General features: G+C 40.5%; 1 protein-coding gene across 3 annotated transcripts in view; it reads right to left on the bottom strand.

Moving 5' to 3' along the window:
• Positions 1-251: 251 nt before the first annotated feature.
• Positions 252-12463, bottom strand: part of ELMOD1 (ELMO domain containing 1) — a 76677-nt gene continuing 64465 nt past the window's right edge. For all 3 annotated transcript variants that reach the window (XM_025356778.1, XM_025356777.1, XM_025356780.1), the window contains 2 exons: positions 11158-11291; positions 252-2003 (listed from right to left, as the gene is read on the bottom strand). In XM_025356778.1, coding sequence (XP_025212563.1) covers positions 1831-2003; positions 11158-11291 — 307 coding nt within the window. In that variant the 3' untranslated portion in view covers positions 252-1830. The remainder of the gene's footprint in view (positions 2004-11157; positions 11292-12463) is intronic.

Here is a 12463-nt window from a genome sequence, read left to right as displayed (position 1 = left end):
GGCTGAAAGGGAAAGGATAATGCAATCCCAGAAGGGAGAGAAAGGACAAGAAAACAATGGGTAGTTAATGTTTCTGCTTTATCTAGCAACAGCCAAGCCAGGTCTCCTAGGAAGTTATGAACCTGCTGACTCTGAATGATGGCGTGATTTATAGTCAGCTCCATGTTGTCTGTTTTTGACATTCTATTCACTCACATATTTGCATATTCAGAAGCTGTACGAGCACGAAACTATTAATATGAAATCCACTATACGTTACAGTAGAATGACATGTAATTTATTCATATAACTGACAATTAGGCAGTACTCAAAATTCATTTAAATAAGCAAGTGGTTACACAAACATCTAATAATACTAAAATTGATAGTCAGAAGGTATAAAATACCATGGGTATGAAATGCCATGGTAAATACTATTCAACAGACTACAATCATAATTCCAAACTAAATCACGGTTTTTAAAATGATTTTTAGCAGTTCTGGAACGATTTGACTTTTCCCTTTCTAAGCAATTTACATCTTCCACTGATACAAGACAAGGTCGTTATTTTCAAGAAATATTGCAGAGTGACTTAGCTTAGGTTGCTCTCTTGAAACACATTTTCTTGCAAATTGTTTTTTAATATTGCCTCTTGACATAGAAAACAAACTAGTCAGCACTTAGTTCCCCAAGCAAATATGCTTGGATCAGAACAGTGCCAGGGTGTAACCCAGTTCCGCAAGAGGCAGGCAGTGAAAAACCTTTTGCAGTTTTTGAAATATGCTTATTTCTTTTCTGAGGCTTCAAGCATCATACACTTAGGCATCCAAGCCAGTGGAGTTATGGGAATAAAATAGTTTGATATACAGATGACTATGACACAATTGCAACTGGGGTGAGGGGAAGTTACAATATAATTCTGCAGTACTTCAAACAAAAACAGCTCCTACCTAAAGTTACTTCTTGTAAGCCTCATTACATTTTCATGAAGCATAGCTATGTTTGCAGGAACAGTTTGGCTTATCATGTGTCTGTCTGTATTATTTTATTTATTTATTTATTTATTTATTTATTTATTTATTTATTTTTGAGATGGAGTCTTGCTCTGTCACCAGGTTGGAGTGCAGTGGTATGATCTCGGCTCCCTGCAACCTCTGCCTCCCGGGTTCAAGTGATTCTCCTGCCTCAGCCTCCCGAGTAGCTGGGATTACAGGCACCCGCCACCGCACCCAGCTAATTTTTGTTATTTTTAGTAGAGACGGGGTTTCACCGTGTTGGCCAGGATGTCTTGATCTCTTGACCTTGTGATCCGCCCGCCTCAGCTTCCCAAAGTGCTGGGATTACAGGTGGGAGCCACTGCGCCCGGCCCTGTTTGTATTATTTTAAAGTCTTATACTTTATCAGAATGAGGTCCAAGCATGAACCTGGCTTGAAAAGCTAGCAGCAGTAGTCATGAAATATATCAATAAATTAAAAGGCTTTCACAGAACAAGATTCGGCTAAACCTCTTACATACAAAATACAGCGAGAGAAATACAATTCTTTAATGCTGAACTATGAGGGAGAGGAAAAAAAGTCTAAAAAAATAGAAAACTCTCTCCATACCTGGGTGTCAAGGCAAGATGTAACACTGCATAATGCCACAATATGAGCAGTCACTGGATGACAGATACTCCAGAAACAGTGGTCTCTGGGGATCTCGGAATTATGACCAAGAGATGAAAATACTGTACCAAAAGGCATGCATACAATCACTGTGTGCATTCAATGCGTGAGCTGCAACCTAAGCAGAGATCTAACAAGACAATGAGGCAGTGTTCCAGGGTATCCATTAAAACTGGCGTGGGCAACTACATGTTGATTAAACCTTCCGAGGCAGCAAAATGTGGGCACAGCGCCATGTCTGGGTTCTGCAGCTGTTTTATGATCCTCTTGCGGAATTTCTCCCTCACACGATTAAATTCCATTATGTCCATGGGGTCCTCTTCGATCCAAAACTTATGAAATTCGTGCATCAAATAGCCTGTTGGAGACAAGACAATGATAAAAATGCAGGAGAAAAAAAATTCTTAATCACATTCAAAATCATTCTGAATGCTGAGGGAGATGCTGAACCAAGCCACAGCAACCATGGAGCTCAAAGAAGATGTCAAAATCTAGAAAATACCACTGTTTAAGATTATTCTTTAAAATCAGTGCAGTTGAAGACTACCAATCTGCAAGCTTATTGCAATTGGCTCTGGAATCGTTCTCATTCTTCCCAAGCAGAAAGACAAATCAGTTCTGTCATCTCTTGAATATGAATCGCGTCGGGAACATTGTCTGAAAGGCTGACAGTGACTACTTCATCCTTCTCCTCCTAATTAAATTAACGTAACGGTCCAATTTTTCCAAATCACCCCACTCAGTCTTTATTCTCTTGATATTTGATATAACTAAAGTTTTAAATTACCCCAACAAATCAAACAAATGCATTCTGACACTCTATTATGACACAATAAAAATTGTAAATCAACCCTGAACAACACAGCCTGGTCATAAAACCACATGAAATTGTTAATAAGACTTCCTTGCTCTGAAGCAATAATTTCATATTCAAATCCTTATTGGTGTCTCAAAAACGCTACCCACGAGTGATCGGGATTGAAACAATTTGGGGAATAAATGTGAAGTATTTGGTATAAGAACCTATTCATTGTGCTTTGTTTCCCATTATGCCCCCTCCCATTACCACATTTGTTTAATTATTTTTATCTACCACATTTAGTATTGAAATGTGCATAGGCCGGGCGCGGTGGCTCACGCCTGTAATCCCAGCACTTTGGGAGGCCGAGGCAGGCGGATCATGAGGTCAGGAGATCGAGACCTGCCACGATGAAACCCCATCTCTACTAAAAATACAAAAAAATTAGCTGGGCCTAGTGGCGGGTGCCTGTAGTCCCAGCTACTCAGGAGGCTGAGGCAGGAGAATGGCGTAAACCCGGGAGGCGGTGCTTGCAGTGAGCTGAGATCGTGCCACTGCACTCCAGCCTGGGCAACAGAGCGAGACTCCGTCTCAAAAAAAAAAAAAAAAAAAAAAAAAAAAAGAAATGTGCATAGTGTTTTGTTTTGTTTTTATAATGCTAGATACTTGTAGGTAGTAAACTACTACAAGCTCAGGTGTCTCTATATATTAGAAAGAAAAGTACTTAAGGAAGTAATCCTAGTTTAAAAAAAAGAAAACCAGCCAGGCATGGTGGCGCAAGCCTGTCGTCCCAGTTGTTTGGGAGGCTGGGGTGGATCACCTGAGCTCAGGAGGTCGAGGCTGCAGTGAGCTGTGATTGCGCCACTGCACTCCAGCCTCAGCGACAGAGTGATACCTGTCTCAAAAAAAGAAAAAGAAAAAGAAGATAAAAGAAAAACAAATATTACGCAAAATTTTCTTTGTCTTAACATTAGAAGGAGGTAGAAAATAGAAGACAGGATTCTGGAGCCAGAAACCTGGTTTGAATCCTTGCTCTTCCACCTGCATGCATAAATGAAAATGGGGAAGGGGAGGATGAGAAGAGAATTTGGAATAAACATACTCAATACTAACAGTACAAAAAAAAAATCAATACTTTTTGTTTTTCTGGTAACTAGCTATGTATGGAAAAATGCTTCAACATAATTTCATACATTTTAAAAAATCTTTACTCATATTTTATTTTAATACAAAAATAGGAGTGACCTTCACTGTCCCCAACACACATGGCCGGCTGCTCGTCCACTTCCACAGACCCTTCCCACTGGTTACTTGTCTCATTACATTGTTAAGTATGCTTATACTTGATTAAGTATGTGGTCTGTCTGTAAACTTAGGAGGAGGGTTGGGTTGACTGTTCCATTTCTTTTTTTTTTTTAAGTTTATTATTTTTTTTAGAGGCAAGATCATGCGATGTTGCTCAGGCTGTCCTTGAACTCTGGCCTCATGTGATCCTGCTGCCTCAGCCGCCCAAATAGCTGGGACTACAGGCACACGCCACTATGCCTGGCTTATACCATTTCTTTTAGGACTAGCCTGCCTTTGGGCCCTTCATACTCTAGAACTGACTGTTTTCAACATTTCTGATGAGGGCACACACCAACCCATCACTCTACTGGCCTTGAGGCTACACAAGCCAGGGCTCCACTATCACTGTCGTGGGAACCTGACCACATCAGAAAAGGCCCAAATCAGAAGGATCAGTCGCCCCAGAAGCCACCTCCTCTGTCTCTCTTCATCTGATGCTTAGATTCCCAGAGGCAGCATTCAGGCTTGAACTTCTCTGGTGACAACACTATTTGTTCCTTGGATGAGGAACCTGATTCTTAAAAGCTTCTTTCTTGCCAGGCACTGTGGCTCACACCTGTAATCCCAACACTTTAGAAAGCTAAGTCAGGAGGATCACTCGAGGCCAGGGGTTTGAGGCCAGCCTGGGCAACACAGGAAGACCCCATTTCTACAAAAAATAGCTTTTTTTGAGACAGGGTTTTGCTCTGTTGCCCAGGCTAGAGCACGTGGTGAATCTCAGCTTACTGCAAGCTCCACCTCCCAAGTTCAAGCAATTCTCATGCCTTAGCCTCCTAAGTAGCTGGGACTACAGGCATGTGCCACCATGCCTGGCTCATTTTTGTATTTTTGGTAGAGATGGGGTTTCACCATGTTGGCCAGGTTGGTCTTGAACTCCTAACCCCAAGTGATCCACCTGCCTTGGCCACCCAAAGTGCTGGGGTTACAGGTGTGAGCCACCACACCTGGCTTACAAAAAGTTTTTCTTTTTTTTTTTTCTTTTTTTGAGACAGAGTTTCGCTCTTGTTGCCCAGGCTGGAGTGCAATGGCACGATCTTGGCTCACCACAACCTCTGCCTCCTGGGTTCAAGCGATTCTCCTGCCTCAGTCTCCCGAGTAGATGGGATTACAGGCATGCGCCACCACGCCTGGCTAATTTTGTATTTTTAGTAGAGACTGGGTTTCTCCATGTTGGTCAGGCTGGTCTCGAACTCCCAACCTCAGGTGATCCGCCCACCTCGGCCTCCCAAAATGGTGGCATTACAGGTGTAAGCCACTGCGCCTGGCCACAAAAGTTTTTTAGAATAAGCTGGCTATGGTGGCTTGCACCTGTAGCCTCAGCTACTCAGGAGGCTGAGGTGGGAGGACCATTTGAGCCCAGGAATTTGAGGCTGCAGTGAGCTAGGATGGTGCCACTGCACTCCAGCCTGAGCAAGAGAGAGACTCTGTCTCTAAAAATCAAACAAACAAATAAAGATTCTTCCTCATTCTGGGCCTAAATCTGTTGCCCTGTATTTCACAGAACAACTTCAGTCCTTCTCCAACTCAAGTGTTTGACGTGTGCTTTATGCGTCGAGCTTTTCTCTTTCCCTGCTTCTCCTCACCATTTCTCATATGCCATGATTTGGAGCCTGTTTGTCATCTGGTTGTTTTAGCGCACATCAACAGAAACTTGTTTCCTCTGATCTCAATATCTTCTTCAACCAACCAAAAGAATTCAATCACCTGTCCATTTCAGTGACTGGGCAAACTCCTAAAATACTCCACGAATGATCTGGGGTACTTGTTAAAAAATGCAGATCCTCCTAGATTTAACCAGACTTGTAATTCAATAAGATGAAACTCGTGTCACTAAAGTTGAGAACCTGTGGTCAAGAAGATTCTCTTTCTAAAAAGAAAGTTTCCTTGGCTTCCTTCTAAATATAATTTTTATGGTTCTAAAATAAATCTATGATAATTTATAATTTCTTCTTTCCTTATACAAATTACATACATAAATTTTCCTGACTGGTCTCTGAGCTCAAATAAACATAGCTATTTTGTATGTAGAGTCAGGTTTCCAATACTATGAATTAAAATCATTGATAATGCATCTCATTAGTATTTCATGAGTGACAGTATCTTTTCTCCTGTTGACAATGATAAACAGGCAATATGAAAAATCATCTTTTCTACAATGTGCAGGAATATTGGCAACTCACTCTAAAGGTGATGTAGTGTGGCACAGTTATAGAAGAATGTGGATTTATTTGGTTTCCCCATTTTCCTACCTTACACACAATTATAGAAAAACATCATGAAAGGTTTAAAGGGCTTGGGTAAAGGTAGAGGAGTGGGTGGCTCCTAATCTGACACCATGCTCAGGATTCTTCCTCTGAAGATTGAAGACTGATTCCCTGGGACTCTCTTTCTCTGTCCCATCAGGAAAATAATTAGAGACCGTGTAACATGATCTTAATCAGAATGCAGAAATGGTGGTCTGGCTTCCAAGGTGCGTATTATAATCATAAAACTCCACTCACTTATACAAATCACAGTGTTCAAAAATGCATTTGGTCGGATCTGTCAGTTAACTCATCTGCCGATGAACAAATATGAAACAGACACAGTACTAGGTATTGCAGATGAAGAAAAAGGCAGACTTCCTGTGGTCCCTAATGCTGGGTTTGTTGGAGAGAGGCAAACAGGAGTACAGTTGCAGCTGATGATTTGTTCACTAGGGAAGCTAACAAAGTGGCATGGAAAGGAGAGGGAGAAAACAGAGGCCAGGCTATTTTTCCACCATCTCATTGCATTCTTACAACAGCTTTGTGGAGTAGGTAACACAGATATGACATCTCCATCTTTCAGATGCAGACATTGGGCTTAGATGAGTTCCTCGAATGGTCTACAATAACAGGTACAGCTAGAAGCTGGAAACCAGGGCCTGAAACCAGCTGACTTTTCGCCACGGCAATAGGCTGCCTTTTCCAGTGCATTCTGTTCCTCTGGTTCTTATTCCTATGGAATAGTCCCTTCTTTTGGAGGTGAAAGAAAAAGTAGTTTCCTCTTTCTCTTCTGGCCTTCGTACTTTCCCTTCTGCTCATTACACCTAACCTCACTCCACTTCAATGGGGCTGTGTGTTCAGTGGAGCTTTAGACTGAATGCAATTTTTGTAACATAGTGCCTTGGCAGCTCAGTGTTCACCGAATAATACTGTAAAGTCAGAAGGATGGAGCTATTATATTCTTACATTTTTCTGCCTAGATGGAATACTTGTTTTGAATATTAATTTGGCTCTCTGATTCCAGCCTGCAGCACATTTGTTGCTGCTTGAATGTCTTGGTTTTGCTTCACTGCATTCAGTTAGTAGAGAGCAGAGACATATGCAAGGACACAGGTAATTGCAAGAATATTACAGAGGAGACATGTAGAACTGATCATGTCTGATTGAGGAACAGTGAATCTAGGGCACAGTTTGTTTCCCTTAGAGAGGCCTCAGTCCCTTTGCCTACATACCCCACAATCCATAGGGGGGTTGCTGCTGCTTCTAAAACCTGATGAGGGCCTAAGGAAATATGTAATCCTATTGCATACTTGCTCATCTGGGCTAGGATTCTCTTGAAGCATATCAATCCAGACCAAGACTAATACTGTTTTTCTTTTGTAGAGATGGGGTTTCACCATATTACCCAGGTTGGTCTCAAACTCCTGGGCTCAAGTGATCATCCTGCCTTAGCCTCCCAAAGTGCTGGGATTACAGGTGTGAGCCACCGTGCCTGGCCTAGGCTAAAATTTCCCACAGAAACTAGACTCTCCTTTCTCCTGCAAAAAAAAATCAGCCAATATTTTAGCCTTCCATCCATCTATGCATCCATCCATCCATCTATGCATCCATCCATCCATCCATCCACCCATCCATCCACCCACCCACTAGTTACTATGCACCTCTACCCTGTACCAGGCTTTGTGCTAAGGATACAGCAGTGAAACCTGCCCTTAAATGCCAATTCTTTACGATTCTAACTTTGACTCTTTCCTGGGAATGCTCCCCTACTGTGTGGCTCTGATATTCTCCCAGGTGCTCACAAATCACAAATCTGTAGCTTGAGCCTTTCTAATCCTTCAGCACTCCAGAGCCCTACATTATGAGAATGCCCACTCTGCAGCTCCACATGGATTTCCCAAGAGCGGCTCACCCTCAGTATGCCTAAAACGAAACTCACTCTACTTTCCTTCAGAACGACTTCCCTAACTTCCCTAATGAGCATGGTAAATATAGAATAGGGCAAGTATAAGGGGCCAGGGAAACATGGCAAGAGGCTTTCTTTATCTGCAGGTTGATGCACTTTGATGAGGCTTACCGAACTCTTCAGGACTGCCCTTCATCCTGCTCTTAGGCTTCCAGTGCCATCTCTCGTCACCGGCAAACCCTATGCTCTACTTCTTAAATCCACATACTCTTTTGCTTTATGGCCTTCACCAGACCACTCAGCCACCATTGCCTTATTTCCTGCCACTCATCCTTTGGTTCTCTTCAAAAGGGGCATTTGCTTTGCAGAAAATTCCCTGACTTCCAGCCTGAATGAATTAAGGCAGCCACAGACTTTTTCTATATATATATTTATTTATGAGATGGAGTCTCACTCTGTCGCCCCGGCTGGAGTACAGTGGTGCAATCTTGGCTCACTTCAACCTCCACTTCCTGGTTTCAAGAGATTCTTGTGTCTCAGCCTCCCGAGTAGCTGGGATTACAGGCGTACGCCATCACACCTGGCTAATTTTTCTATTTTTTCATAGAGACAGGGTTTCACCCTGTTGATCAGGCTGGTCTTGAACTCCTGACCTCAAATGATCTGCCCTCCTTAGCCTCCCAAAATCCTGGGATTACAGGTGTGAGCCACTGCATCAGCGACTTCCAGTTTTTAGAAGCAGTGTCTTTACTTCCTCAATCACTAAATTCCTCCCACTACATTTTACTTTTTTTAAAGACTTCTTTGTTTCCCTGAAGATAATGCTGGACCCACTACATTTTAAGTATTTGTTTAAATGCCTGTCTTCCTCAGCATAGAACCTAATCCATGGTAAAATCTCAATCATATTTGTTGGAGATGCTCAGAATTTTTATAGGAGTGAATACAATCATCCAATTATCAAAGCAGGAGCTGTGATAATGCATGTAAGGGACTTACATTTTCCATTAACAAGTTGTAAAGTATATGTGTTTTATAATTTACTTTTCATTTTTATCTAAGTTATACATGCACATTGTTCAGAGTCAAATAGTTTAACAAGTCTTGTTACAAAAACAAAAAAAAATCCCAAAAACAAAAAGAAAAAGCAGTCTCCTGCCCTAATTCCTGCTTTCCTAAAGCAACATTTCAATTCTTTTAGCTGATTATTTTGGTTATCGATCTTCATAGCTCTAATCAACATGCTTTCCATTACTTGATTAAAAAAATTTTTTTCTTTATAGAAGATTAAGATTTAGCCCCCTCTCACTCACCCCAGCCACATAGTCACTTATTTTCTCACCCTTTTCTTTACTTTGTATTAATAACTGCCTTCTTTGTTTATTTGCCTGGCTTCCCCCTTAATTTAAGCCTAAACTAGCTCCTTAATATGCCAATGTCCTCGCAGTGTGTTCAAACATGGTAATATTCTGTCAATTTCAGGTTCTTCAAAGAGTCTCTCCCACAGCCTTCTGACCTTCTAGAATCTAGATTTATTATTTGCAGCCAATTGCACAGATATCTTGGGCTTTCCCTTCACTGCTCTCCTGGGATAGATTTCCTATTTTCTAGACCCCATTTATTCCTTTAGGATTACTCTCTTATTTTGTGGAAATAAGCTTCCCGATAAAGGTACAGGGAAGTAAAATGCTTACGACGTTGCATTAAGAAACTGTTTTTATTCTATTCCCATATTTGATTGGTAAGGTAGTAAGTTATACCGGGTGTAAAATTCTAAACTAGAAATCATATTCCCTTAGTTTTAAAAAATATTCTCTTAACTTTGATTGACTTATTGATTGAGATGGGGTCTTGCTCTGTCACCCAGGCTGGAGGCAGTGGTGCAATCATAGCTCATAGCAGCCTTGACCTCCTTGGGCTCAAACGATCTTCTCACCTCAGCCTCTTGAGTGGCTGGGATTACAGCTGGCTAATTTTTTATTTTTTTTGTAGAGACAGGGTCTCGCTATGTTGCCTGGGCTGGTCTCAAACTCCTGGGCTCAAGCAATCCTCCCACCTCAGCCTCCCAAACTGCTGGGATTACAGGTGTGATGTGCGGCGCCCAGTCTCTCTTAACTTTTGGAGACAATATTCTACTTTTTAGAATACAATGTAGTGTTGAGAAGTCCAATGTCATATTGATTCCCAATTCATTATGTGATAGCTTTGGAAGTTTTCAGGGTCATCTCTTTCCAATGTCATTAAATTTCACAATGATTAGGTCCTTGGTGTGGGTCTACATTAATCTATTGTGTAGGTACTTATTTCTTTAAGTATGAAAACTCATACTTCAGTTCTGAAAATTTTTCTTTCTTTCTTTATTTGATTCCCCTTCCTTAGTTTTCACCACTATTTTTCTGGCACTTCTATTATTCAGCTATAAGACCTCATAGAATGATCCATTAATTTGACAACCTTTTTTATTTTCTATTTTCCATCTAAGCCTTTTTGCTCTACTTCCTAGGAGAGTTTCGACTTTATCTTCTAATCCTTCTTGGAGATTTCACTTTTGCTAAAACATAGATCTGAGAATTAACTCAGGCTATCTTCAGAACCTGCACTCTTGAGTGCTATGCCATGAGGATCAGAGGGAGAGAAACACCCATGACGTCTTTAAGTCAGACCAGAAGTGGATACACTGGAGATTACGCAAGAGCCAGGAAAGAGAAGAATTTACCATGCCTGAAAATGTAAGTGTAGATTTTTGAATGAGAAAACAAAAAAATCAGAACCAAAAGAGGAAGTTCAAAGGCTCCAAAGCAGCCAAATCACAAAGATCTCTCAGCTTCGATCCTTGTCGGGAGTGTTCTATAGAAACCTATATATATATAAATATATATGATTTATATTTTTTGAGATGGAGTCTCACTCTGTCATCCAGGATGGAGTGCAGTGGCACGATCTCAGTTCACTGCAACCTCTACCTCCTGGGTTCAAGTAATTATCCTGCCTCAGCCTCCCAAGTAGCTGGGATTACAGGTGCGCATCACCATGCCTGGCTAGTTTTCTTATTTTTAGTTCAGATGGGGTTTCACCATGTTGGCCAGGCCGGTCTTGAACTCCTGAGCTTAGGCAATTCACCCGCCTTGGCCTCCCAAAGTACTCGGATTACAGGGGTGAGCCACCGCGTCCAGCATAGAAACCTGTATTGACAATTATACAACAGGATACTTACAGAATGTTTGCTGAAAGTGAGACAATGTTGGAGCTTCTGGGGCGATATTGTAGAAATGGGTTTTTAGAGCTCCGCTGATCAGTAGATTATATGCCAGGTCAGTTATATTGATGCCCACAATTGCAAATGAATACCTATAAAGTATAAACCATAAAACCAACTGTGTGTCACATATAAGAAATAAGCATTTCCCATTAGCATGCTAAAAGACACTACTACCAGTGCCATGACAGTGTACAAATGCCATGGTAATGTCAGGAAGTTACCCTATGGTCTAAAAGGGGAAGAACCCTCAGTTCTGGGAATTGCCCACCCCTTTCCCAGAAAACTCATGAATAATCTACCCCTTGTTCAGCAAATAATCAAGAAATAACCATAAAAATAGCCAACCAGCAGCCCTTGGGGCTGCTCTACCCATGGAGTAGCCATTCTTTTCTTTTATTCCTTTACTTTCTTAGTAAACGTGCTTTCACTTGACACACACACACACACACAAAAGCATTTCAGTAATTGATAATCTGATATTTAACTTACTATTAAATTATCAGAGTAGCAGGTCACCCTTCCATCTCTACCCTATCAAAACCTTGACTTTTGTAATTTAGCAGAAAATTTCAGTAATGTGTATCAAGAGAATTGGTAGTTCATATACTTTGACCTTTCCATTTCCAAATATATGACAGAAAAAAAATCCGAAGTGGACAAAGCTTTATAGATATATTTCATTATAGCATTTTTAATAATGGAAACGACATGGAAACTATTCAAATTCCTAAAGAAGACAGATAGCAAAATAAATTATGGTAATCTCATATATTACAGTTGATTAAAATTATCTTCTTAAAGATGATTTAAGCAGGATATAAAACATTACGGATAGAGCAAGCCATTTTATTATATAAATGCACACAGATGTGCAAGGAGAAAAACTAAAATAAAATGCCACAAAAGTAACAAGATTGGGGTGATTTTTTGTTTACTTTTCTATAATAAATTGCATATTACTTTTAAGATGAGAAAAATTTAAATAAGTATCTTAACACAGTGTGTATTTTCTAGTTCCTTATTTACATGTTTACCAAAAATTAATGGAACCCGAGTTCTTAAATCTTCTCTGCTAATATAAATCCAGCACAGAAAAAATTCTCTGTTCAGAAATATTTTTGGATAATATGGGGCATTATAAAAAAACTAAAGTAAATTTTTATCAAATAGCCCAATGTTTGATGAAATCCTTAAAAGAAAACTACCAAACAGAATTCTAAGTGATTTCTGAAAATCATTTCCTTATAATTACAACTTTCTA

The sequence above is a fragment of the Theropithecus gelada genome, chromosome 14 (assembly GCF_003255815.1).
Source record: "Theropithecus gelada isolate Dixy chromosome 14, Tgel_1.0, whole genome shotgun sequence".
NCBI lineage: Eukaryota > Metazoa > Chordata > Mammalia > Primates > Cercopithecidae > Theropithecus > Theropithecus gelada.
The sequence above is the reverse complement of the archived record's forward strand: the minus strand, read 5'-3'. Positions and strand labels throughout refer to the sequence as shown.